At 56.9% G+C, this 27661-nt stretch overlaps 1 protein-coding gene and 1 long non-coding RNA gene across 7 annotated transcripts in view; one reads left to right on the plus strand and one right to left on the minus strand.

The window, feature by feature from the left end:
* Positions 1–1182: 1182 nt before the first annotated feature.
* PCDH1 (protocadherin 1) lies at positions 1183–27264 on the plus strand. Of its 6 annotated transcripts, none has more exons than XM_070234038.1 (6): positions 1207–1390; positions 9669–10531; positions 13490–15685; positions 20865–21084; positions 22050–22088; positions 23230–27264. In XM_070234038.1, exons 1-5 carry the CDS (start codon positions 1351–1353, stop codon positions 22073–22075), a joined length of 3345 nt encoding a protein of 1114 aa, XP_070090139.1. In that variant the 5' UTR covers positions 1207–1350; the 3' UTR covers positions 22076–22088; positions 23230–27264. The 6 variants fall into 6 exon arrangements, with proteins under 6 accessions (XP_023473277.1, XP_070090139.1, XP_023473280.1 ...); XM_023617511.2 differs by lacking the exon at positions 1207–1390 and adding an exon at positions 9343–9492; XM_023617509.2 differs by lacking the exon at positions 22050–22088 and having other exon boundaries at positions 1183–1390.
* Positions 18024–27661, minus strand: part of LOC111767778 (uncharacterized) — a 29893-nt gene continuing 20255 nt past the window's right edge. The window contains exon 2 of the long non-coding RNA XR_011425529.1: positions 18024–18141. This is a non-coding gene — a long non-coding RNA (uncharacterized lncRNA). The remainder of the gene's footprint in view (positions 18142–27661) is intronic.

The following is a 27661-nucleotide window of genomic DNA, read 5'->3' on the forward strand; positions in this document are numbered from 1 at the left end:
AATGGGGAGGACAGGGAGGAGGAGTCAAAGGCAAGGGCAAACTGAGGCCCAGCAACCAGTCATCCCACCACAGGCTTTTCCACAACCAACGCCAGGCCTTGCCAGGGACAACCCTCCTCGTTCTTCCGACCTGGAACTGCTGCCCAGGCTTATAAGGGGCGGCAGGCGGGAGATCATCTTGAACCGAGGCACTCAGGAGCCTGGGGTTCCAAACCCTGAGCGCAGGAAAGGGAGTTCCCAAGCTGCTCAGAGACCTGTAGATGGCGCCAGAGAGCCGGAGCTGAGCAGGAGAAACTGAGTATCCGAGTGTGTGAGACACTGCGTGTGACACCGTGTGTGACTCGGTGAGTGTGAGTGTGACAGGGAGCGTGCGGCACTACGAGGGCGTGTGACACAGGCCGTGACACTGCGCGGCCCCGTGGGACAGGAACCCGTGTGACTCTGTGTGATTGTCTGTATGTCACTGGTAAATGTGCGCGGCCACAGCTCCCTGCCGCCCTGAGGGCAGGTGATTGGGGGACCCTCGAATAGCCCGAGCTCGGCGCGTCACTCCATCCTCACACTTGTATATCTCCCCCATCCTCATTCTAGAGGACCTCTGGGTGCCATTACCCTCCCCCTCCCACGATCCCCTCCATAGCCCCACCCCCACGGCGTGCTGCGGCCACCGAGGCTGACCGCTCTGCGGCTCCGGCCAGAGGGGGAGGGGTGGACTTCCCCGAAGCTCAGTGGGAAGGGAGGGCCGCCCGGGGTGATCTGGGGGTCTGGGCGGGAAGAAGGTGGACCTGGGGGAACAAATGCCCAGGGAAGAAGACGCTTTCCCTGCCTCGACTTCCCAGGGGGCAGGGTAGGGGACAGGTGTTTGAGGGTAGGAGGGGAATTCGGGAGGGGTCCCAGATGCGCGCTTGGGCGGGATAAGTATAAGGTGAAGAGCCATGGAGGGGGACAGCCTGTGTATCCGGGCCCCGGGGAGTGGGGAGAAAGCGAAGGGGGGGTCCTAGCTTTAGGGAGCGGTGATCGGGTCAGGGGGGTGGTCCCCTCCCAGCGGGACCAGAGCGGCCCCGAGCTCCACCTCCCGGCCCGGAGGGGGGGCGGGGAGGCGGGCGGGAGGCGGGCGGGCGGGCCAGGAGGGAGGGGGGAGGGAGGGGGCGGGCCGGGCCGTGCGCTCCGCTCGCTGCTGGCTCCGCCGCCGCCGCCGCTGCCGCCGCCTCACACTCGGGGAGCGGGAGCGCGGCGCGGACGCGAAGCCGCTGGGGCTGCTGCGCCCAGAGCCAGCCGGAGCCGGAGCCTGAACCGCAGCGCCAGCCGGAGCCGTGCCGAGCCGCAGCGGGCCGGGGCCAGTGGCGGCTCATGGACTGCAGGGCCGGCGGCCGGCGCTGCCCCGAGGCGGGTAAGAATTCGGCGGCGGTGGAGGCGGCGGCGGCTCCCGGCCGGGAGCGGCCATGGCCGGCGGGAGCTGAGGGAGGGGCGCTCAGCGGAGCGAGGCCACCGGGGCCCAGTCGGTGCTCAGCGCGCCGGGGCTGAGGTGGGGGCGGCTGGGAGCTCCGAGCGGGGGTTGCGGCCGGGGCACCCTGGCCTCCAAGGTCCGATGCGAGAAGCCGAACGAGGAGAGGGAGTGCTGAATCGGACCCCAGCCTGGGCATCCCGCACCCCGGCGCGCTTGGAGCCGCGGGGATAAGGGGACTCCCCAGAGCGCACGAGATGGAGATGGTTTGGGGGAAGCGCGAAGCCCCCAGTGGGGGGTGGGGGGCGCTCCTCGAGGACGAAGCAAGCAAGGACCCTCATCCACAGCGCGCACACACTTGTTGGGCGACCAGCTCGGATCACTCAGGCGCTTCCAGCTCCCCGCAGGCACCCGGAGGGCCAGACCACGGACATATGTACACCTATACATACATCTGTACATATGTGCACACAGACATACCTCCCGCACACCAGCGCCCACTGGGGCACCGTCACTAGCTCAAAATCCGCTTCAGTGTCTGCACTCTCAGCAGCACGGACACACACAACCCGTGGCCATGCAGAGCAAAAGAACACAGCGGGTGTGACATTCGGCGACGTGGACACACAAACACAATCCCGGTCCCTCGTGTATGAGTATCACGGCCACAGTTCGCCAGATGAACACTCAAAACCTAGCCTCATACACATATATTCCTTTAAGGAACACACCCTAACATAAATCATGTTGCCCACTCCTTGGCCAGAATATAGGTACACAACACAGGTCTGGCTTGCACCCCTCCCTTGCACCCACATAATCACACAACCCAGTGTCTCAGCACACGCCTTGCCGGCACACACCCTAACACAGTAAGTAGCACCTACAGCAGCGCCTCACCGTCACTAGCACAGAATCCACTGCTCCACACATCTTAACACTGGGTGTCACACACACCTTGTACCAACAGTGTGTACCTTGCAGCGTGTACACACAAACACACACACTGCCGCTCTCCCTCGGAGGCCGGATTCCGTCAGGGGAAGCCGACCGGGAGCCCCTAGCGCCCCTTCACCTTAATCACAACATTGTTATTGTAAATATCCTCACAGCGGGAACCCTAGGGGCCGGCCGGACCGGCTTCCCTGCCGGCGCCTCCCCCACCCCCACTCCGGGGCCAGCCTGGCCGGGTATTCCCGGAACAAGCTGGACCTGGCAGGCCGCGCCATCCCTCCTGGGCCCCAGGGCCCTAGGTCCCTTTGCAGAGGGTGCAAGCCTGGGGCAGTGTTTGCGACTCTCTTCGGACCATTTAGCTACATTCTCCGAGCCATCTGGGTCCCCAGCGCACCTGGGTCCCGCACACCTGGGTCCCTCTCACACCTGGGCGCCCCCTGCGCGGGATCTCGGTTGCAGGCCAGAGTCGTGTGCGCGGGCAAGGCCCTGGGGCCAGAAGGGAGGTCGCGGCACGCGCAGGAACAAAATTGGTAGGCGAAATGGACTCGCACCCTTTCCCCCAGCTACCTTCGGTAGCCCAGACTTCTGGCCTCAGTTTCCCCAGCACTGTTCGGCGACGATTCCTTCTGGCAGGAAATATTCGGGGCGGCGTTGAGGTCTTTGAGGACTGAGCGCGGGGCAAAGACCGTTTTCCGCCGGCCGGAGAGGGTCTGTTTCCCCAGAATGTCGCCTCCGGGCCGGGCTCGCCGCTTTGTGATTCCGGCGCCCGCTCCTTCCCCGCCCCCTCCCGGCGCCCGCTGCGCGGCTCCCGCCGACGCCCGCTTGCTGGGGACCCGAGGCTGAGGCCCAGATGCGAAGGAGGAGGGATTCCCTGCGGCGGCCCCTGGGGCGGGGGGCGCAAGGGGACCCGCTGGCCGAGGCGCGTTCTTACCGCGCCGCGCCCCCGACTCGCCTTGAGCTCTGGGAGGCCCGGCGCCGCCAGAGTCGGGGTGCGGCCGCCCTCCGCCAAATACATCCCCACGCTCTGGGTGTGTGCGGGGAGCACCCGCTGCCCACGACCGTGTAGACACGGGGCTGCCACGGCCGGCAGAGTCCAGGACTCGTGCCGGAAGACGGAGGGAGCCTTCCATTACCTGCTCTGGGCCAACCCTCGGTAGCTGCGGGGAAAGGGCACCCAGGTGATGTTTGTGACAGCCCAGAGGTGGTGGGGGGGTGGGTACCTTCTTGACGTGGGGTTCTGGGAGGACCGAAATCTGTGATTACAACTAGACCAGGGCACGGGGTGGAATCGAGGAGAGAGCGATGAGAAGCGCCTCCAGAGAGGGCCAGGGGCCGTGTGGTGGCGGAGCAAGCCTGGTTTCAGTTCTGGCCGCGTTTGGTTTGTCCCCCTTACCCCGCCCACCCAATTTCCAATTCCAAAAGGGATTTCGGCTGGAAGGGGGTGTCTTGTTGGTCTGGTGTTCTCCTGGCAGAGGTCCGCTGCTGTGGCTACTTGAGCAGGGGAGCTGGGCAAGATGGAGATAGTGAGCTAAGCGCTGGGAAGAGTGGGGTGGAAGGGCCAGGAGAGGGCCTCAAGGTGGGGGAGGAGCTGAGTGGGAATGGAGCTGGGAGAGAGGAGATGGAAGAGGCCCTTCTGATATGCAGTGAGGGCTGCCCCTACCATGAGCAAGGATAGTTGGTGCTGCAGAGTCTTTCAACAATGTACTGAGCACCTACCATCTGCCAGAGCCCCTGGTTGGGGGTGAGGATGCTGTACAATAGTAAGATTCACACCCACACTGTCCTTGCCTTCATAGGTCTTCCCAATTGGCAGGGTATTGGTTCATTTATTTATTGAACCAGTGAGCACCTGCTGTGTGCCTGATGCTAGAAATAACATGCTCTATTCAGTGATTGAAATATAGATATAGATATATAGATATCTGTCCTTTACATGGTAATAGACTTTAATGCATCAGATCTCATTTAATCCTCCCAAATAACTTAAAGAGGCGGGATTTATTATTTCCATTTCACAGTATGGAAATAGGTTCAGAAAGGTGAAATCACTTGGTGAAGGTCACGCCATGAGGAAGTAGTAGCAAGGGTTTGAACCCTGACAATCTGACTCAAGAAAGCAGGTGCCTGGAAGCCCTGCAGAGGCTAATAGAGGGTTTGGGGAGAGAAGGGAGAGGAACTGAGGCTGTGCCCTTCTTCTCTGTGGGAGGCCTCTGAACAGCTCCACCCCACACAGCCCTGCTTGCTTACCCTCCTCTCCTAGATGTTCGCTTTGTTGCTTGGTGTTTTGTGCCCAGGGTGGCGATGGCTGTTGTGTAACAGTGCAGGGGTGAGGGTCGTGGGTCAGAACTGACCTGGTCACTGAGACAGTGATGGCTGCCTCAGTGTTTCCTCTCTGGCCACAGCATTCAGCAGGAAGTGGACCCTGCTCCCTGAGGTGGGCTGCAAGCGAAGGTTCGGTGAACCCTCATTGCTGTCCTACTGCTTCTGCAGATGTTGAAATAGATGGCGTTTTCCTTGGCCTTCCCTGGACTCTGCCCCCTCACACCTCACTGTGCTCCTTAGGCCTGAGAAGAATGAGTCACTGTCTCTGCTGAGGCTCTGGCTTCTCCGTCCTGGGTGCCGGTGTTACTGGGTAGAGGTAGGGACACCTTTGCCAGGAAGGCAGCCAGTACCTGGGGAAGGGCAGATAAAGCACTAATCACTTCAAAGGCCTCCGTCTGGGACTAATGACTCCTGATAACCAACCACCGGTGTTACTGGGTAGAGGTAGGGACACCTTTGCCAGGAAGGCAGCCAGTACCTGGGGAAGGGCAGATAAAGCACTAATCACTTCAAAGGCCTCCGTCTGGGACTAATGACTCCTGATAACCAACCACCGGGACAAAGTTCAGGGATGGTGGGGGCCAAGGTGAGGAAGGGCCCACCTCACTGCTGTTCCTGGCTTCTCTGACTCTATCCCTGCATCCCTATGGGCCTCTGGGTGAGGAGGAGCAGCCTGGGAGGCCTGGGGTCCTTCAGTCCGTGAACCCTCGGCCCTCCTTCTCTTTCCCTCCTTGCCAAGCAGGTCTGGGAGCCCAGGGACGTTGTGGGGGGCGGGGGGTGGGGGGGAGCGGGGAGGGAGAGTGAATAGCAAACACCATATTCTAGCCTACATGATTTCTGTTAATTTCCCCTTCCCCCATCCAGCCTTTCCCCAGACTCTGGAATGTGAAGGGGCATTCTTATTTTTCAAATCCTGACTCATCTTACTACTTCTGTGACCTAAGACAATTAATTATTCTTTTTGAGCCTCAATTTTATCATCTATACTATGAGGAGTGGTGTAATAATAAATAATAACCATTTCAGAGGGTTGGAAGGATTAGATGGGATAAGGTATATAAGTAGAGTAACATCTCGGGGAACATTAGCTGGCATGATGATGATGGTAAAAGTGATAATAGAGTTTCACTTTTTTCTTAAGGACCTAGTGTATCTCAGAGTTGTTCCCAGATGGTCCAGGACCACTGCATCCTGCTGCCTCCACTCTCCTACCTGGGAGTTTCTTCAGGTCCCTCCTCCAGAATCAGAATTCCTAAGGGTGGGGCCAGATAATACTCATTTTAAAGGAACTCTCCCGGTGCTTCAAGGGCCTAAACACTCTTCAGCTCTTGCCTCTACTCTGGTAACCCATTTCTGCCCCCAAATCCCTCCTACCTCTCAGGACCCTTCCTCGTCCCCATACCTTCCTTGCCTTGGATATTCATCTGTGGTTCTCTTTCCAACCTAGAAGTTGGATACCACAATCCTTTCCTGACTCCTCTGCTGGCTGGAGGCAAGGGATCTCCTTAAGGGTGACAGGGTGAGTGAGAAAGAGAATGTGTGTATGGAGGGGTGTCACAAGCATGCTGTGTCTGTGCTGCCTGGGAGACCTGAGGTTAGAGCCCCAACTCGTGACCCTGAGATGGGGAAGGAAGCCCCAAGGTGGGGGCTTACTCTGTAGCTCTTGGAGCAGCTACAAATCAAAGTCACCCTGACTCTGCCAGACCACGGACTTCTGAATTTGTAACCAAAATTTGTGAGCATTCATTTTTCTTGGAAACATCTGCACCATAGTTTCATAAAATTCTTAAAGAGGGATGTGATCCAAAAAGGTTAAGAATCCTCTGGAGAATGAGTGGAGGCAGTCACTGCCCTGTTTCTCCTCTTTGTCGGGTTTGGGGTAATTCCCATGTAACCCCCACCCTGCCAAGACCCGTGCATGGAACTGGTGCATACGGTGATCCTATGCTGTATGTGCTATGGGGGTGGCGGGCGAGGCCAGGATAAGGTGCCCAGAAGGGAGTGAGGTTCTTTGGAGACAGGTGTGTTTGTTTGGGAGGGAGCTTGATGGTAAAATGAGCCCTATGCCAGGTCCATGCAGGCAGAGGGGAAGCGGCTAGAGGGTGGATCCAAATGGAGCATCAGATAAATTCCTCCCTCCTTTAAAGAGATTAAGATTGCAACTGGGAACACACACTAATCTGATAACGGCCTCACACACCTTGAGCACTTTAATGCCGCTGGAGGAAGTGAGGCGGCTGACTAGTGTAAGGAATGTGAGCGTTCAGTGAGCATTATGGACCTAAACAGAGAGGAATTAAATTTGACTCCAGCAGGTTCTCAGTGGAGTAGGGGAGTTGGGCAAGGAAATAAGCAAGGAGCACATATAGAGTGCCGGGATAGGCTAAGTCTGGGAGCTAAAAGAATCAGTCACTCAGGAGCTTTTACTGAGTGCCTCCTGTGTGCCGTGTCCAGGGCGGGGTCCTGAGATGGAGGAGTAAACAAAGCAGGGGCTCTCCTGTTCTCTGCTTACAGTCTTGAAGGAAAGACAAACAATTCACATTTTTTCCCAAACAGCTATGTAACTACAGTCATTCACCACATAACAATATTTCAGTTGATGATGGACCACATATCCGATTGTGGTCCCGTAAGATTCATACTGTATAGCTTAGGTATGTAGTAGGCTATACCATCTAGGTTTGTGTAAGTACACTCTATGATGTTCGCGCAAGGACAGAATTGCCTAACAACGCATTTCTCAGAATGTATCCCCATCGTTAAGCAGTGAATGACTGTACAATCGTAAGTGCTTTGTGGGAGCATTTGTTGAGTACTCACTGTGTGCTAGGCATTTAGTCCGCATGATCTCAAATTCCCTTGGAAATAGGTAGTATTATCCCCATTTTACAGATAAGGAAATTGAGGCTCTAAATCATTTATTCCAGCTCTTACAGCCAGGAAGTGGACAGCTGGGGTTTGCCCCAGACTGTGATGTCACAGTCCCGGCTCTACTCCACACTGCTGCCTTATATGTGCCAAATGGGCACAACCAAACAACACTGACAAATAGTCATTGAATTAGGACCAGTGTCGGCTCCACGATGGCAGATTGCGTCTGTCTTGACAAGGCCTGGCATATTGTAAGCACCCAGTAAACATTCATTGAATGCATGAATGAGCACCTACAGTGTGCCAGCTTTGCGAAGGTGCCTGAGTGGGGGCTGGGGGATGAGTGTAGGGAGCCCTGTCCCTTCCTTCAGGATGTCTGGCACTTGCCTGGAGAGGCAGAGAACACAGGAATAGGTGCACAATACTGGAGTTGAACAACACGGCCGGGCGGTGTCCCAGGCGGCACAGTGATTCATTGCTTCGGGATTAGGGCAGACAATAAGTGGCTGTGAGTTGAACGAAAGAGAGGTCACTGTGGGCTGAAGGGGCCTGGGAAGACTTCCTGGGGGACCAGAGCCTGCCTTCCGTGGGGTGGGTGTGGTCTGTGATGGGGCCTGGGGTGGGATTGCCAGGTGTGGGGCGGGTATCCCAGGTGCAAGTGGCAAGGTGGGGAAAGGAGATTGAGCCTGAGCCCTCTGCTGAAAATGCTGGGCCAAAGACTATGGCTTTGAATAGAGGGGCTGGCCGTGGTTTTGTTGGAGAGGAGAAGGAGTCAAGACTGGGACCGTGGCTGGCAGGTCTGGCTGGGGTCTGCAAATGCACAGCCTTACAACTGGGGGAGATGGGCAGTTAAAGTGGGTTATTGTGGTGATGGTGGGGCGCAGCTTGGGATTGGTTAGGGCGTACAGGGCTCTAATTGGAAGGATTTGGGGGAGAGCAGGGAGAGGCAGGTATGAGATGGGACTGGACCAGTTAAGGAAGGGAGGGGCCAGGTGTGAAATAGAGGCTGGATGTTTGTGGGGATAGGGGTCAAATAGGAGTCAGATGTTCACTGAGAGCCTGTGAGCAGGGGTGAGGGGGAGTGGTCAAGGAAAGGCCTGTGGTGTCATTGGCAGCTCTGTCCCAGTTAGACCTGCTGGGCTCCTTGTTGCTAAGGACAGGCCAGGGCAGCTCCCATTGCCGGTTCCAGGGCAAGTCAGTCCTGACCCCAATCTTGACCTCTACTCTCTTCTTCTACATCCCTCCTGCTGTCTCCCTTCCCCCCAGTAGAAGCAGGAGAGGAAGATGAGGGGAGCTTGGTGACTGTGTATGTGCACACATGGGTGCAGGCTCAGGGAGATTGGGAAGGGCTAAGACCTACTCCTCAACCCTAACCATTTTCAAGCCTTGATTGGTGCCCAGTTCAAGCCGACCCTTCATGGGGGGTGGGGGACACTTGACACTGTGGGTGATTATTGTCAGAAAAGAGGGATTTGAGATGTCTGTCGTACTTCATATGCATACACTGACTTGGCATCTCAGAAGAGAGAGAAACAAGACGTTATCCCCTCCCTCTCCAGCCAACCTGAGTGGCCCTCAGTGCGGGCAGTAATGATCTTGGGTCTGGGGAATGTAAAGGGTGCCTATGTCTCTGTCCTACTGTGTATGTTGAGGGGCTCAAGGCCTCACCCTTCCACTTTCTGTCTCTCCCTATCTCAGTATCAGGGTAATTACCATGGGTGACTAAGGCAGGATGCTGGTGAGAAGGAGGTGTTGGGCAAAGCACAGCGGAGAGAGCAGGGAAGGAGGAGGGAGTGTCAGTGGGTCAGGGCGTTCCATGGGCAGGCGCTGCTCTAGACCTGTTCCAGCCCCTTACCGGCTCCTCCAGCTGGAGCAGACACTGCTGCTACACCCAGCTAAAGGTGAGACTCTGGGTTCTGGGTTCTGGAGTCAGGGTTCTGTGCTGGGGCTGAGCTCTCCTGGTGGGAGAGTCACATGTAGGTGGGGAGAGGGAGCTAGGGGGCTGGATGTGAGCAGCTCTCTCAGGGCCGGATTCCCCCTCTCGGCTGACTGCCTGTTTTGCCTCTTCCCCTTGCAGCCCTTCTGATTCTGGAGCTTGCCAGGATGGGGCCCCTGAGGCCCAGCCCAGGCCCCAGGGGGCAACGGTTGCTGCTGTCCCCCTTTCTGCTGGCACTGCTGCTCCTGCTGGCTCCATCACCAGGCCATGCCACTCGGGTGGTGTACAAGGTGCCGGAGGAACAGCCGCCCAACACCCTCATTGGGAGCCTCGCAGCCGACTACGGTTTTCCAGATGTGGGCCACCTGTACAAACTAGAGGTAGGCGCTCCATACTTGCGGGTAGATGGCAAGACAGGCGACATCTTCACCACCGAGACCTCTATAGACCGTGAGGGGCTCCGTGAGTGCCAGAACCAGCTCCCTGGTGAGCCCTGCATCCTGGAGTTTGAGGTGTCTATCACGGACCTCGTGCAGAATGGCAGTCCCCGGCTGCTAGAGGGCCAGATAGAGGTACAGGACATCAACGACAACACACCCAACTTCGCCTCGCCAGTCATCACGCTGCCCATCCCTGAGAACACCAACATTGGCTCACTCTTCTCCATCCCTGTGGCTTCGGACCGTGATGCTGGCCCCAATGGTGTGGCGACCTATGAGCTGCAGGCCGGGCCTGAGGCCCAGGAACTATTTGGGCTGCAGGTGGCAGAGGACCAGGAGGGGAAGCAGCCGCAGCTCATAGTGATGGGCAACCTGGACCGGGAGCGCTGGGACTCCTATGACCTCACCATCAAGGTGCAGGATGGTGGCAGCCCCCCACGCGCCAGCAGTGCCCTGCTGCGAGTCACTGTGCTCGACACCAATGACAACGCCCCCAAGTTCGAGCGGCCCTCCTATGAGGCCGAGCTGTCTGAGAACAGCCCCATAGGCCACTCGGTCATCCAGGTAAGAGGCCCCTCCATCTAACTGTCAGGGTGACACACCTTTAGAAATGGGAGCCCACCCCAATATGGTGAGAGTTCCCTTCACTTAGAGGGGAAATTGCCAGGATCCTATAGTAAGACCTCTTCTCCCCATCCCCAGCCTGGTGAGATCTTCCCACAAGCCCCAGCCCACCCCAGCTGGTCGTTTCCTCTATCAATATCATAGATATTTCCCTCTATCAAGCTACTTAGGTGACAGTGACATAGCATATGAACAGTAATCCCCCATCCCCAAAGCAGACTCAAGTTGGAGAAACCGCTGAGAAGAGAAACCCCCTCCCAAGTCAAAGTGATACCCTCCTCCCCAGCCAAGTGAGCCCAGTTGGAACAAGAGAATCACCTTTTGTCCAAGTAGAATCTCTCTAGAGATGAGAATATCTTCCTAACCAGGGGCCCTTTACCAGATGAGATTTTACTGAAGCTGGAGGACAGAGCCTTACTTTGCCCCTCCCTGACAAAGTCAAATGAGACCATTTTAGCCAGGTGAGTCCTCAGAGTTCTAGAAAACTGTAATCAGATGTCTGTACACCTGCTTCCTCCCCGAGACATGGGGTGCCATGGGTGTGGGGTGCTTGGCACGGGGGAGTTGGTTGCCTCTGTTGAAGTTCTCAGCACCCCTCTCCATGGGAACTGCCCCAGGGGCTGGGCCGCTTGGTGGGACCAGAGCCTGGGAGGGAGCAAAGATAGCGTCCTTGCAGACGGGTGGGCGTATCTCCCACTGTCATCTTGGCCCTGGCCTCCTGCCAGCCCCAGCTCCTTTCTCCTTCCCCATGGGCTGAAGCTGGCTGTCTTAGATGCGAGGGAGATGAGGAGGGCTCAGCCTGGCCTGCACACCGTTACCCCTCCTAAGAAACCCTTCGTCCTGTACCCTCAAAACTGAAGTGAAGCGTGGGGAGGAGTTTCAGTCTTTTTATTTAGAGGCTGGTGGACTGGAACCTATAGGAGAGAGAGTGAGAAAGAACAGGGAGACAGACAGTCGGGGATGGCGAATAATAATAGCCTAGGTGTCAGGCACTGTTCTAAACACATAATGTGTATTATACATTTAATCCCCACAGTACAAGGTAAGCATTATCCCCATTTTACAAATGGGAAACTGAGCCCATAGAGATTAAGAACTTACCTGATAGCACCTAGCCGATGTGTTCAGGTCACACCTTGGCCATGTCCAACAGTCTGGCTTCAGAGCCTATGTGTGTAGTGGCTATAACACCTCCTAGGGCGATGAAGCAGGAAAGTGGGGCAGAGAAGAGGCTAGAGGCGACAGGGCAGAAAAGAGGATGGGAGAGAAGCAGCAGTGGAAAAGAGGCAGAAGGAACTGAGCAAGGATGAGAGGGAGGCAGAGACAGAAGTCAAGTCATAGACAGAGACAAAGGGAGGTAAGATGGCAAGAGAGACAGATAAGAAGCTGGGTGACCAATCTGGAGACAGGGAGACGGTGGGAATCATAATGAAAAAGTCAGTGACACATAGTTAGACTGAAGGTGGGGGTGGGGCGAGGGAAACTGTTAGAGTTGGGCTCCCACAGCGGGGAGCAGAGCCCAGGGTAGCTGGGAACCCCCACCCAGGTATCTCCACTGTCGAAAAAGTCCTGGCAGGAAGGAGAGGAGACTAGCAGTGGCTGGAAGGCCCACTAGGTGCGGTGCCCAGCACTGATTTTCAGGGATGGACAGATAGGAGGATGGATGGATAGACAGACACAAAGAGGGGTAAATGCTATTTAGGGAGCACTGGCCATGTGCCAGGCAGTGTTAAGCACTTTTACATGTATTATCCCATTTAATCTTCACCACAACCCTGTGAAATAGGTTCTCTTATTATCCCCATTTTACACATTTGTAGACTGAGGGTTGAGGAGGTTAAATACTTGGCCTGAAGCCACATAGTTAGTTGGGAAGTGGTGGAGCTGGGATTTGAACCCAGGACTCTCCTGCTTTGCTCTGCAGAGACTCTGCCAAGTTGTGCCTGTCTCATCCTCCCCCCCAAACCCCACCCCCACCCCTACTGCCATCATATTCCATCTGGCTGTGACGTAATTCCAACGCTCATTTTCTCCCTGACCAGTAGTACCTCACGGCCATTCCCACCTGCTTCTTGTTGCCCCATTACCACCCATATTTGTATAGAGTTGGGCTGAGTGTGCGTCGGCATTGGCGTGGGAGGGCGTGCCCACTGCAAAGGGACAGACAGTTCATTGTTTGATGCTGGGAGCCCAGCCCGCTGCCAGCAGGCTCTGTGGCCTACACCAACCCCTCCCTCCTGGCCGCAGGCTCGGCCGGATTCCTCAAGTTGGTGCCTAGCCAGCGCCAGCCCAGCTGGGAGGGGAAGGAGCTGCTAAAACAGGTTTCCCCGGTTTGACAGAGCAGTGGCCTGGCGGGCTCCCTCTGACCCACATCCCTACCTGGCTGCTTTCAAAAGAAATCCCCTCACCTGTGGCCTCCAGGTGGGCATGTGAGTCTCCCCTCACGTGCAAACACACATGTGTACAAACAAATATACCTTCTCACATAATCACACAATCGTTCCCGTGTGTGTACATACATGCATATCATCCACATATGCATACACACCATCTCTACCACTCACACCTTTCCAGCTCTTCAGAGGGGTTGAAGGCCGGTTCAGTTGGGTGGAAGGGCTGCCCTAGTTGCTAGTTGGATCTCGATCTGCCTATTTGGGCAGACTAGTACAAGAATAATAAGTAGAGCTTAATTCTGCCCTGTCTCATCTCAGGGAAATAGATGGGTAATCTCTGCCACAGTGTCAGGACTGGGGAAAGGGCAGTACCTGTGCTGCTTTTGGAAAGGGTACCGTGTTAGATTAGTCGCGTCTGCCATGCTCGTTGGAAAGGCAGCATATGCGTCCCTTATTTTGCTATCCCCAGACTAACCAATCCCTATTTTCCTCCCCTGCCCTATAGGTGAAGGCCAATGACTCGGACCAAGGTGCCAATGCAGAGATCGACTACACATTCCACCAGGCACCTGAAGTTGTGAGGCGTCTTCTGCGACTGGACAGGAACACTGGGCTTATCACTGTGCAGGGCCCCGTGGACCGTGAAGACCTAAGTACCCTGCGCTTCTCAGTGCTTGCCAAGGACCGAGGCACCAACCCCAAGAGTGCCCGTGCCCAGGTGGTGGTGACTGTGAAGGACATGAATGACAACGCCCCCACCATTGAGATCAGGGGCATCGGGTTGGTGACCCATCAAGACGGGATGGCTAACATCTCAGAGGATGTAGCAGAGGAGACAGCTGTGGCCCTGGTGCAGGTATCTGACCGAGATGAGGGAGAGAATGCAGCTGTCACCTGTGTAGTTGCTGGTGATGTGCCCTTCCAGCTACGCCAGGCCAGTGAGACAGGAAGCGACAGCAAGAAGAAGTACTTCCTTCAGACCACCACCCCACTTGACTACGAGAAGGTCAAAGACTACACCATTGAGATTGTGGCTGTGGACTCTGGCAACCCCCCACTCTCTAGCACCAACTCCCTCAAGGTACAGGTGGTAGATGTCAATGACAATGCACCCGTCTTCACCCAGAGCATCACTGAGGTCGCCTTCCCAGAAAACAATAAGCCAGGTGAAGTGGTCGCTGAGGTCACTGCGAGTGATGCCGACTCGGGCTCCAATGCTGAGCTGGTTTACTCTCTGGAGCCTGAGCCAGCTGCCAAGGGCCTCTTCACCATCTCACCTGAGACAGGAGAGATCCGGGTGAAGACATCCCTTGATCGGGAACAGCGGGACAGCTATGAGTTGAAGGTGGTGGCAGCCGACCGGGGCAGCCCCAGCCTCCAGGGCACAGCCACTGTCCTCGTCAATGTGCTGGACTGCAATGACAATGACCCCAAATTTATGCTGAGTGGCTACAACTTCTCAGTGATGGAGAACATGCCAGCGCTGAGTCCTGTGGGCATGGTAACAGTCATTGATGGGGACAAGGGGGAGAATGCCCGGGTGCAGCTCACGGTGGAGCAGGACAACGGTGACTTTGTTATCCAGAATGGCACGGGCACCATCCTCTCTAGCCTGAGCTTTGACCGGGAGCAGCAGAGCACTTATACCTTCCAGCTGAAGGCAGTGGATGGTGGCGTCCCACCTCGCTCGGCTTACGTTGGTGTCACCATCAATGTGCTGGATGAGAATGACAATGCACCTTTCATCACTGCCCCTTCCAACACTTCCCACCGTCTGCTAACCCCCCAGACACGTCTTGGTGAAACAGTCAGCCAAGTGACAGCTGAGGACATTGACTCTGGTGTCAATGCCGAACTGACCTACAGCATCGCTGGTGGCAACCCTTATGGACTCTTCCAGATTGGGTCGCATTCAGGTGCCATCACCCTGGAGAAGGAGATTGAGCGTCGCCACCATGGGCTGCACCGCCTAGTGGTGAAGGTCAGTGACCGTGGCAAGCCCCCACGCTATGGCACAGCCTTGGTGCACCTTTATGTCAACGAGACCCTGGCCAACCGCACACTGCTGGAGACCCTGCTGGGCCACAGCCTGGACACACCACTGGACATCGACATTGCTGGGGATCCAGAATACGAGCGTTCCAAGCAGCGTGGCAATATTCTCTTTGGTGTGGTGGCTGGTGTTGTGGCCGTGGCCTTGCTCATTGCCCTGGCAGTGCTCGTGCGCTACTGCCGGCAGCGGGAGGCCAAGAGTGGCTACCAGGCTGGGAAGAAGGAAACCAAGGACCTGTATGCCCCCAAGCCCAGCAGCAAAGCCTCCAAGGGAAACAAAGGCAAGGGCAAGAAGAGCAAGTCTCCAAAGCCTGTGAAGCCCGTGGAGGATGAGGATGAGGCCGGGCTGCAGAAGTCCCTCAAGTTCAACCTGATGAGCGATGCCCCTGGGGACAGCCCCCGCATCCATCTGCCCCTCAACTACCCACCAGGCAGCCCTGACCTGGGCCGCCACTACCGCTCTAACTCCCCACTGCCTTCCATCCAGCTGCAGCCCCAGTCACCCTCGGCCTCCAAGAAGCACCAGGTGGTGCAGGACCTGCCGCCTGCAAACACATTCGTGGGCACCGGGGACACCACGTCCACGGGCTCTGAGCAGTACTCCGACTACAGCTACCGCACCAACCCCCCCAAATACCCCAGCAAGCAGGTAGGCCAGCCCTTGCGGCTCAGCACGCCCCGGCCCCTGCCCCACCCCTACCATGGGGCCATTTGGACCGAGGTGTGGGAGTGACAGAGCAGGTGTATCAGCCTGTGAACTCATCAGCCCATGGCGGGGCCAGCCCAAGCCAGGGTGGGAGGTGGGACCAAAGATCTGGGGATGCTGAGGCCTTGGTAATGACCCTGCTGCCTCAACCAGGTTGAGGGAAAGTTGAGGAAGGGTGTGCTCTGTGGTCTCCTCTCTGCCTCCTCCCCGCTGGGAGAGGCCTGTGACTTGTTAAATCCTGGGACACTGGACCAGCTGCTGGGTCTTGCAGGTGGGGGCTGATGGACAGGTGAGCAGAAGGGTTAGAGGCAGAAGGGGAGAGGAAGGTGGAGGAGAAATCTACTCCAACCTGAGTCTCTATCTGAGACCAGCCGTGGGTGCTTTTCTGAAGGAGAAAGAGGGAGACCTGGGGTCCTAGTGGGCAACTGGGTGGGGACTCTGTCGGGGGGGTGGCCTCCCCATTTGTGCCTTCTGTGTGTACTGTGTGTCACCCTCTTTCCCACCCCAGGCTCCTGGGGCTGGGCCCTTGCTCCCCTTCCCCAGTCCCAAATACTTATTCCTGACAATAAAGTTCTCTATTTTTGGAGTTTTGGTTTCTTATTTTCCTGGAACTGAGAGAAGGAGCGAGAGAGACTGGAAACAGCCCTTTGTCCTTAGGTCCTGACTCAATTTCCCCATCCCTTCTCTTTGCCCCTTCCCACATCCTAGACCTGCCCCTCTACCCCACCCCTATCTTAATTTACCATCTCTCCATCCTCCCCCAGGTCCATGTCCATGTCAGGGAAAAGTGCCCTCTGAGCAGCCTTCCAATGGAGATGTCTGGCAACATGTCCCCTCACCTAATGTTTGTGAGGCCTTCTCCCTATGAATGACACCCTTCACCAAGAGAGGGCAGGTGGGGGTGCACCCAAGTCCTGCCCTTTCTCCACTGGCTGAGACTTGACCTTTCCCATCTGACCACATTGAGCAGCCCCTGACAGAGCTCAGACCAGAGCACCTGTAGGTGTGGGGTGCAGCTTGCCTGCCTCAGGTGAAGGCAGAGAACCTCTTAATTATACTAGCCACCTTCCCTCAGGGCAAGATTTTCCAAAGTCCCTTCCCCAGCCTCTTCATCCTAACACTTCAAAGCCCAGCAATTAGCTGCCTCTGGCCTGTGTCTCCCCATCATGATCACCAGCCCGGGCTACGGAAGGGCGGGTCAAAGGAGAAAGGAAGGAATCCTTAAATTCTTTGGATTGACCTACTCTGCTTCCCCACTCTTAGGGTGCTCCCTGCTGCCTGGGGCTGAGGTGTCCCAGCCCTGCCCCCTCCATTCCCTTCCTTCAGCTCCTTGCTCTGGCTGCTGGCTCTCACTCACTCTCTCTCTCTCCATCTCTCACTTCTTGCTCTCCTGGGTCTGCCCTATCTCTGACTGTGCCTGAGGGGAGGGAGGCTAAAGTCTGGGTGAGGGGCCTTAGGTCCTGTGGGAGTCTCTTGAGTCCAGAGGCAGCCTGTCTCCATGGCGACTGAAGAGGCTTGAGACACTCCCAGGAGGTCCAAGGCGCCAGCTGTCTACTCTGATTCTGTCCACAAACCTCCCAGTGCCCTGGGGGTACCCCCAAAGTAAAAACTCATGAGGGCTTTGGAGGACTGGGGGCATGGGGACATGAAATCTAGTTTCATCTCATTTCTCCCAAACAAATAAGCATCTCTAGGGTGACCTCCAGCAACTGCTGACCAACCATTCTTTCTCTTTTGTTCCTATCCTCACTAGTGCCACCTATTCTATTCTTTTAGCTCCTTCATCTCTTTTTCTTTCCCAAGGTCTGAGGGATTATCCCTTACTTGGCTCCAATCCAGGCCGTCCATGGAGCCACATTGAACACCTTCTCCCAACGTTCAGATACAACCAAACCACAGCACCATTGTCATCATCAGAACACATAGGCCAAGTTCCTACTGTGTGCTCAGCATGGTACTAGACCATGAGGGAAAATGGTCATATATGTTCAAGATATACAAGTGAAAAGATGAGGCAATTGAGAGTCTTAAGTGTTGAGTGAAAAGTGTCAGAGTAAAGCTTTTCCCAGTTTGTTCCATTACTACTTCTGTTACTACAGTACATGCTTCTATTTTTTTTTGAGCACATACTAGGTACAACGTACCATGCTAAGCACTTTATATGAATTAGCTCATTCAACGCTCATAACTCTAAGTGACACAGGTCATTATGATGCTCATTTTACAGAGGTGAAAACTAGTTAGTGATGGAATCAGAATTCAAACACAAAGCATCAGGAAATGTGATTTCCAGAGTCTGCTGTTATCCATTTACGCTATAAAAAAGGGTTCCATGACGAAGTTACTCTTGGTAGTAGGAGATCCACTGTCACATCAGCCTGTTAAAGGCTCTGCAAAGCCTGCAAGAAAGGGGGACACTGTTAAATGTTGTGGAACTCTGGGTTTTCCAAATTTATTTGACCATAGTGTCCCCTCTTTTTCTTTGAGGAGCATAGATAGTATGGGAAACCCTGCACAGGCCGTGCAAGGAGAATGTGAAACTTGAGCCAGCTCTTCAATGATGAGCAGGAGTTGGGCAGGAGGTTCACCATGTGAGTCAACTCCTGAGGTAGAAGTGAGCATGACCACACTGGAGGCAGGGAGGGGGCAGAAAGGGGACTATTTTAGTTGGAGTGGAGAGCGCAGGAGAGAGCTGAGAGATGACACTGGAAGAACCAGGTTGTAGGTGACATAAATACCTTGTAAAAAGTTCTTTAAGAGGAAATAGGATCCCCTGAAATCTCATGAGCTTTGGATGAACTGAGTTTTAGAAAGTTCACTGGACATTATAGTGGAGTTAAAGAGGATAGAGGTGAAGGCACGGGGTTGAAACTCTAAGGTCTGAACTAAGATGGTGGCAGTGGGGATGACAGATGGATGGATTTGGCTGAGCTTGGGGAGAAAAGACCCAAAGGACTCAAGGGATAATGGGATAAGGGGTAGGGATGGGGAATGAGGGGAGAGCTACTAGGATTAACAGGCAGACATTATCCTTCTGAGTCTGGGCAAGGGGATAGTGATGAGATCACTGCCAATGCAGAAGCTGATGGAAGAAAAAGAATTGGTTTCAGACATGTTGAATCTGAAGGGCCAGTCGGGACAGCCAATTGGAAATATCCATCAAGTATCTAGAACTTCAGGACTAGAGTTTGAGAGAGATTTTGGATCTGGGCTTTTTAAGATTTGATAGTCATAGAATTATAGGGAATGTTTAGTGTTGCATATAACCCAACCCTCCATTCTACAGAAAAGAATCATAGGACAAGAGACCAAGTGACATGCCTAGTAGGCAGGCCTGAAGCCTTGATTACCGGGTGTGGGTTCTGCAGGGAGGGAAGGCTGCTGGCTAACGTCTTGAAAGAAAATTGCAAAGAGAAGTACCTGGCCACCAGACTGCCCTGTGCCCCTAGACCCCTCCTTGAGCCTGTTCAGTCCAACACCAGGTGGACGGTGCTCCTTCATAACCTCCCAGGCCCCAATGTCCAGGTCAATTTTGGGGACCTTGTCTGTCATCATCTCGACCCTTCAGTGTTTTGGATTACAACATGGATCCCAAGAAGGGTTTCCTATTCCTGAAGATGAGGGGAGCCAAGGTGGGAAGGCGCTTCTGGGCTGTTTTCCCGTCAGCTCCAAAGTTCCTTGTCCTGACAGTCTCCCCCACCCCAGCTGCCTTCAGTGGGGTGGAGATGGTATGGGGGTACCAGAAGGGTGGGTCTGCAAACCTGGGACTCCCTCCTCTAGCCATGTTGATAACCTCCTATTGAGACATTTAGAGTGAAAACAGCACTCGCAGTCGTAGAGGATTGGAGGGAGCCTGGAGACTCACCAGCAGGGCCCTGGGCCTGGGCTGCTCCCACCCTGGCCTCCAGAGGCCCTGGGTCGGCGCCCTCTACAACTCCTCATTTCTGGTTGGCAGGAAAACCCGTGTCAGTCCTAGGTGGGTATTTGGGTGACTGGCTGCTTGTGCCAAATGCCAAGCTGAGGTTGCCAGCTTCCTGGGATGGTCATTAACCCATGGCAGGCTCGCAGGGATGCTGGCTGGGAGCAGCCTGTTGCAGGTCCACTCCTCCCACAGCAGCCTCCAGTCTATGCTTCTAAGTCCTGGCTCCACCAAGCCAGCAGCCCCTCCCAGAATCTCCTTCCTATTTCCTAGAAGGAGTCTCCATTACAGGCCAGGCTTCCTAGGCCCTGGAAGGATGGAAGCCAGGCCCCTTCCCCTCTGCCCAGGTCCTCCTGGGCCTTGCCCTCTATTTCTTCATCTGGAGGATGGGGTTTCCCTTGTTCTGCCTCCCCACTCGCAAGGTGCCCTGGTTTGCTATCAGGCTCCCTTTCCTTCTTCCCTCCCATCTTTTTCCACTCCCAGGCCTCTCTGGAGGAGAATGAAGTGGGGACAGGCGGGCTGAGTGGGAGGGGAACCAGCAGGGAGTCCTGAGGCTGCCTACAGCATTACAAGCCAGGGCTGAGGAACAAAGGATCAGAAAGAGGTTGGCACCTCATTCGGATGGAGGCAATGGGAAGTTACGAGCAATGAGACAGGTGAGGAGCTGGAGTTTAGGGGGTGCTGTTTGGAAATTACACGATGGTTCCGGTATTGGTGAGCTGTTTTGGAATTAGGAGTCTATACTGCTTTTAGGGAGCTGTTCTAGAAATTGGAGGCCTGCTGGTGTTTAGAGGCTGTGCTGGAAGTAGGGGAGTTGGGTGGCATTATGCTATTCTGGTGTTGGCTGCTCTGGAATTAAAGGGAGGCTGTGCCAGTCTTGGGAAGCTGTGCTGTACAAGTGGTTGTACAGGATTAGGCTAACTGTGGTGGCCTGGGGGCTCTAACAACATTGGGGCCTGTGCTATGTTGGGACTTGCAGTGTGTGGTCTTGGCTGTCTTGGGAGCTGTGCTAGTCTTCAGGGGCAGTCTTCTATCTGGATCTGTGCTTTCTGGGGGATTCTGCTGTGCCAGGGGGCTGGGCCTCTTGGTTGCTGCTGAGGCCTGGGGGCTGGAGGCTCTGTGTGGGCCTGGCTGGGGCCTGGAGTGGTGGTGGCCCCACGGGGCAGGCTGGCAAGCCGGCACTGACACTCAGTCTCCCTGCAGTTACCTCACCGCCGCGTCACCTTCTCCGCCACCAGCCAGGCCCAGGAGCTGCAGGACCCGTCCCAGCACAGTTACTACGACAGTGGTCTGGAGGAGTCTGAGACGCCATCCAGCAAGTCATCCTCAGGGCCCCGACTCGGGCCCCTGGCTCTGCCTGAGGATCACTATGAGCGCACCACCCCCGACGGCAGCATCGGAGAGATGGAGCACCCTGAAAACGGTGAGGGGCGTCAGCATGGTCGGGACACCCCAGGAAGGAGTAAAGCCCAGGAGTGGTGACGAGACCTTAGAAATACCCTCCATGTGCTGAGCTCTGGGTGTATGTTCAGCAGTAATCATTTACTGAGTGCTTTCAGGGGCACATTCATCTAATCCTCACTACTACTCTCTGATCTGAGAACTTTGTTGTGCCCGCTTTACAGCGGAGGAAACTGAGGCTCAGAGAGGTTGAGTCACTTGCCCCAAGTTATTCATAGGAAGAGACAGAGCTGGGAGGGACTCATCCCCAGGCCTCCCTGACTCCAAAGCCCTTGCATCCAGCATAGACCATACTGCCTCCCTGGGCACAGGGCCCCTGGACGGGTGCCCAGGGGCTCAGGTAGTAGTGAGGGAACCTTGAGGTAATGTGGGTCCCTTAATGGGGTGAGAGGCTCTTGAGAAAAGGGAGGGACCCTGGATGCTATGAGCAGCTCAGAGAAGGCTATGATGGTCCCTTGCGGGGAGGAGCAGCAGAGGGCTTGGCTGAGGAAAGGGAGCGGGCAGGCCTGGGGAGGGGAAAGGCTTGTGTGGGAGGGGGCTGGAGGGTAATGGCAGAAGGGTGGTCTGGGCTGGAGCAGAGCTCAGCGTGGGAGTGGATGGTGGGTGTGCTGTCAGTTTGTGTGTGTGTGATGCGTGTGCATGTGCGTGTGTGAAGGCATCCATGGTGGCCTGCGGAGGGGCAGACTGAATAAGCTTCCCCTTGGGGTGGAGAGACTCACCAGCTTGGAGCTGTCCTGGGGTCTTGCCCCCTCCCTCAGCCCAAACTCCCCCGCCCCCCAAAAAAGATGAAAAGTTCCACTCCCCACTCCTCAGGCACAGGGCCCTTGTCAGACATCCTAGGCTCTAGGTCTCAGAGTGCCCTCCGCCCCCGCCCTGCCCCTCCATGTGTGATCTCATGCTAGTCTCGTCCTTTTTGTGCCCGCGCAGAGCCGGCTGGCCGGAGCAGGCCCTGAGGTGGAGTGCCAGGTATGTGGGAACTGCTCTGGGGTCTGGGGTCTGGGGTCTGTGGGACTTGGCCCAGCACCCAGCCCCGCCCACCCAGTGCCCATACTCTGCTCCGTGCCATGTTGGGTCCCCCAGCTCTGCCCTGCGCCAAAGAGCCTCGGCGCTTTGAGGGTTAACAATAAAGCTGTCCCCTCCTCACCTTGCACTGGCAGGAGGCCAGGGCAGGGTGGGTGGTGCCAGGGGAGCCCCTGTCCCAGCACTGCTGCTCAGTCACGTCCCTCCGGGGAGGGGGTCACCGCCTGGTACTGTCCCCGAGCGAGGGCGGGACAGGGGCAACTGCGACAGGAAGTGCTCATGGCCCAGCCGTTCCCATGGAGACCCCCCTGCTGCCCAGCAACCACACCGGCTACTGCTGATGTCAGGCGGCCAACTCCTGTTCCCGTGGGTGTTCTGGGCAGGGAGCCGGGGCAAGGCCAGGGGTGGTGGTTGGTGTAGGGGGCCACAGTGAGGCGGGGAGGGGCTGCATGAGTGTGCTTGTGGGTGTGTGAGTGTGTACTTTTATGTGAACTCCCCACATAGAAGCTTGTCCACTCCCCTGGCTTTAAAGCAGGGTGTTGCTGTGCTGGGGTGGGGCGGGGTTCCAGGACAGCTGGGAGCGTGGTGAGGCTTGAGGGGCTTCAAAGGAAGGTATGTGCCCACCTTTGTCTGAGGATAGAGATGCGCAGTGTAGAATTGTGTGTCGGCACCTATCTGAGGGTAGGGGTGTGTGTGTGTGTGAGAGGAGAGACTGCGTCCTTAAATGAGGATAGGGGTTTCCTCTCCCCTACCTGAGGGCAGAATTGCATGTTTGAGCCTGTCTGGAGATAGATGACGGAGTGTGAAGATGAGTTGTGTGTTTGTGCACCTGTCTGAGGGCAGATTTGGTGGGTGAGGATGGAAGGAATGTGTCTATTTAAGGATAGAGAGTGTGTATGTGTGTGTGTGTCTGTGTGAGAGCAAGTGTGCGATGGATGGTGCAAGGGCATGTGTGCCTGTGAGCTCAGTGGGCATGGAGGGGCGTGCACCCCTGTTCTGAGGCGGGGTGTAGGCACCAGTGGGAGGCCATGGAGCAGAGCTTCGGGAGGCTGTCCTGCCTGACCACTGTCCTCGCTCTCTCCTGCAGACCTGCGCCCTTTGCCTGATGTCGCCATGACGGGCACATGTACCCGGGAGTGCAGCGAGTTTGGCCACTCTGACACGTGCTGGATGCCTGGCCAGTCGTCTCCCAGCCGCCGGACCAAGAGCAGCGCCCTCAAACTCTCCACCTTCGTGCCTTACCAGGACCGAGGAGGGCAGGAGCCTGCGGGCGCCGGCAGCCCCAGCCCCCCGGAAGACCGGAACACCAAAACGGCCCCCGTGCGCCTCCTGCCCTCCTACAGTGCCTTTTCCCACAGTAGCCATGATTCCTGCAAGGACTCGGCCACCTTGGAGGAAATCCCCCTGACCCAGACCTCGGACTTCCCACCCGCAGCCACACCGGCATCTGCCCAGACGGCCAAGCGTGAGATCTACCTGTGAGCCCCCTTCTGGCCGGCGGCCACCCTCTCCCCCAGCCACCGGTCAGCTCCAGATGGGCCCATTCCAGGGCCCCCACTCCTGACCCCTCCAGCATGGACTTCCTGGCCAGGGCCCTGAGTTGGGGGGGAGTACTGGCCTCATGACCATGCTGGCCCTTCCCCCATGCAGGGTCCAGGTCCTCTTCCCTCTTTCAGCCCCCAGCCCCCAGGAGTCCCTTCTTCCCTTTATGGGGCTCCTCTCAGCTGATGCCCAAGAGGGCTCCTCTACCATGACTAGGCTCCCTTCCCTCGACTTTCAGGGAGCACCCTCTCACTTGGGCAGATGGTGGAGTCAAGAGTGGGCAGCACACTTTTAACCCATCGTTTCCCGCATGGCCGACCAGGGCGGGGATAGGATGCCCCCATTCCAGCCCTGAAGCAGGGCTGAACTGGGGAGCCCCTCTCCCTGGGTACTCCCAGAGGAAACTCTTGACCACCAGGGGCTTCCTGAAGGGCTTTTGTTACCAAAGGTGGGGTGGGGATGGGGGTGGGAGTGGGGTGGAGGCCTGTCTTCCCGTACTGCTCCTGGGCTGGCCCACCTGCCTGCCATATGCCCATGCCTGGTCCCATCCGGGCCCCCCTTCCCTGCTGGTCATGCAGTGTCTGTATATAAGGACCTTGGAATGATGTCCCCATTTCTGCCTGATTTGCAACTTTTCTTGTTGATGTTGTGTTGTCTTGGGGGACCCCTGGGGGGGGAACCTGCCCTGTGCCCCCTTTTCCCTGCCGCAGTGCCCCCTACCCCAGGCCTCTATTGTTCCATGTTGTAAATACCCCTGGGGCCGTGGCGGGATGGGGGTGCAGGCCAGGGAAACAACGGGTGGGTGGGGGTGGGGATGGGGGTAACATTCGCCTATCAGCAGAGCTGGGCTTTTATTTAATTTTTTTTAAAAATACAAATCTCTATTTTTTTGGAACTGTTGCGCTGTGCCCTGGGGGGGATCCCCGCTCAGGCTGGCCCCCCACATCCAGATGAGCATCACAGAGGGGCCCTGAGGCTGTGGGGGGCAGCTGGACAGGGGTGGGATGACTGTGCCTCTGGCCTGGTTGGGTGAGTTGGGAGCAGGAAGGTTTGCTCAGGGGGTGGCTGGTTGCTGCCCCCAGTAGGGGGGACCTGCCTCCTGCCCCCTCCCTGCCCCCCATCTCCCAGCCCCTGCCATGACTGACCCGTCAGCCTGTAAAACCACCATTGCCTTGATCTCAGGGGGTGGGAAGGGCTGCCTCAGGGCACCCTGGGCTCCAGGCCCCCTTCTTCCAGTTGGGCTTCCCTTTGCCAGGGTCAGGGGTCCCATGGGGGAGGGGGTTGGGAGATTGGGGGCAGAGAAGCCCAGTCAGCCATGATGAGGTGGGATTCCTTTCTTCACCTCAGGGGGCCAGGGTGTGAGGGGCATCCTGCAGAGCCCCCATCTCCCACTGTGGCCATCTCAAAGCCTCAGTCCCTCTTCCTTCCAGAAACCCCCACTGCCTTGGCCCATACCTCTCCAGCTCCCCAGGGGCCCAGGCTGGGAGGCTGGAGACTCAGGGTATGGCCCTTGCTTAACTTAGTCTAAGCGTGGGGGCGGCCCAAGGGTGGGAGGGGTGGGTACAGGCTGCTGGGTCTTCTGGTGCCTTTGGGAGCTGTGCTACTGGGGTCTTGACTCCTATAACCCCAGAGACCCCACCTCCACCTCGGAAAAGCCAGGGGGCTGAAGAATCACCCTATTCTCTGCTCCTCGCCCCTACCTTAGGGTAACAGTGCTAGGAAGGAGAGCATTGTTAGGCTGGTGGCCCCAGCATACACAGCCCTTCTACGGAGGGCAGGGGGTAGAGTGGGCTGGGGTGGCAGCAACGAGGTCTAGGGGTTGGCCAAAGGCTCCTTCCCTGGGGGAGGCCCAGGAAGTGGGCTGGGGCTTGTTAAAGAGATAGCCCCTTCCCCCTGCACAAACGGGGCAGGTGCAATAGTGGTGGAGCTGGTAATACGAGGTGCCCAGCTGGTGGGGCGGTTGTCTTGAGGACTGTCCTGGGTCCTGGAGGTCAGGATTCTGGCAAGAAGATTGTATCAGGCCCATTTGCTTGGTGGAGAGGGTGGTCCAGACAGGAGGCATTCCTGGGGTCAGTGGTCTCCCCCCAGAAGCCCCTGGTGGCCTGGGCACACTGCCCTGGTCTTGGAGACCCCTGAGCACTGAGTGGAAGGGAAGAGGAGCATTTTGCACAATGGAGAAGCCAGAAGGAAGGGGGTGGCCCAGGTGGCTGGGAGGGCTGAGAAGCACAGAGGAGGAGCCCTTCTCACAGGCAAAGACAGAGCCCCTAGCCCCCTGGTTGGGGTCGGGGCACTGAGTCTGTTACCACCTGGGCACTCGAGAGGTGAAACCAAAGGTGGGCAGGGGATGGGTGACAGCACTGGGGCCACCCGTGTTGGTCCTAGGTCTGTGAAGCCTTTCCCCAATGCCTTGTGTCGCGTACAGTTTTATGTACAAATAGGCGACATTTGGCCAGAGGAGACCCCCCTCAAACCCAGCCTGACCCAGTCAGTGTCTTCCTAGAGGGGACCTAATTGGTCCCCACCCCCCTACTTCAGAGCATGTCTCTTGGCAGGGGGAGGGTATCTGGGGACATATTTTCTCTCCTAGGGTCCCTGAAGCATGTCTCACATCCCAGTGGGAGGGTCTCTGGGGGTATCCCTCACTTCTGGGAGCTCCTTAGGCCGTATCTCTCCCCTTGGGAGTCTCTGGGGGACATGCATTCCCACTGGGGACCATGGGAGCATGTCTCCCCCCTACCCAGGCTCTCTGAGGAGCCTGTTTTCCTCCCAGGATTCCTGGGGGTACTTAGGCATGTCAGTCTTGGGCCATCTCTCTTCCCAGGGAAGGGGGCTATCTCTGAAGCATGTCTGGGAAGGGATGTTTCTGGCCCTCCCGCATCTCTCCTCGGGGGATGTCTCTGACCTGCACTTTGGGATGAAGACTGGGCAGCTCTGAGTTGTCTTTTCTCCTAGGGGCTCTGGGATACCTCTCTCTCCTGAGGGCCTGGCCTCTGGAGCCATTTCTTCCCTGGGGGGCGGGCGGTCTCTTGGTGTTGGGAGGGCTTGTGTTGGCCATGAGAAAGTCTCTTAGGGGGCATCTCCACGCGGGACTTCTCTGGGAGGGGGGGACTGTGTCTCGCCCATGGGATTCCCGGGCGGGTATGTCTGCCCATGGGGAGGGGGAGACTGTGTCTCCTCGGGTTATCTGAGTGGGGAGGGGGGCTGTGTCTCTCTCGTGTGTTGGGGGGTGGGGTTCGGGGAGGGGGGTTTTGGGCGCGTCGGGTGCCCGCACTGGGGTCGTGTTTCTCTTGGTTCGTGCCACTTCCCACCGCCTCGCTCCTCCCGGGAAGGGCCCCTGCTCCGCCCCCGCTCCACCCCATCCCTGGCGCTGCGAGCACAATCCCGTTGATTTGTAATGATTTCTGTCTCTTTCTGTCTTTCTCTTTCTCTGACCCCCCCTCCCCCGCCCCTCGCCGCGAGCATGCGCAGGCACCGCCCCTACCCCCTCGGGTTCGGTTCGTTTCCGGTTTGTTTGCTGAGCTGTCAATGAAAGACCCGTGTAATTATTCCCGAGCTTTACAATAAAAGTGTGAAAACCGGACCCCACTTCGCTTCTTCCGGGCCCTTGGGCCGGCGTCCCGGGGAGATTGGGGGCTAAGTCTGGGGTAGAGGCCTTGGAGGGGACCAGGGGACGCGGTCGGGAGAAGAGGGACCGGGACCCACCCTGGGATTGATCGGTGCCACACAGGAATGGGGTGGGGGTGGGAGGCTAGAGGACGCAGACTGAGAACCACCTTCTCTGTACACTTCAAAGTGGCCCCCCGCCCCGATCCGCTGGGCCCAACCCGCTCCAGGCAACCCCATCCCCACCAGGAGCTGAGGTACAGGCTAGGGATTGGGGGGGGAGGGGGGAGGGGAGGAACGGTGTGCTGCCTTCTTCTGTGGGGCATGTATCCATTCCCGCTCTCCCCTCGTTTGGCAACGAGCACGAATCACGG

This window comes from Equus caballus, chromosome 14, assembly GCF_041296265.1.
Source record: "Equus caballus isolate H_3958 breed thoroughbred chromosome 14, TB-T2T, whole genome shotgun sequence".
In the NCBI taxonomy this organism is placed as follows: Eukaryota; Metazoa; Chordata; class Mammalia; order Perissodactyla; family Equidae; genus Equus; species Equus caballus.

Bases quoted from the DNA above. Each gene is read 5' to 3' on its own strand.
- PCDH1 (XM_001502033.7), top strand. From the start codon at position 9,408: ATGGGCAGGCGCTGCTCTAGACCTGTTCCAGCCCCTTACCGGCTCCTC. The intron at 15,686-20,864 runs GTAGGCCAGCCC...GTCTCCCTGCAG, and splicing joins CCAAATACCCCAGCAAGCAG to TTACCTCACCGCCGCGTCAC. The intron at 21,085-23,229 runs GTGAGGGGCGTC...TCTCTCCTGCAG, and splicing joins GATGGAGCACCCTGAAAACG to ACCTGCGCCCTTTGCCTGAT.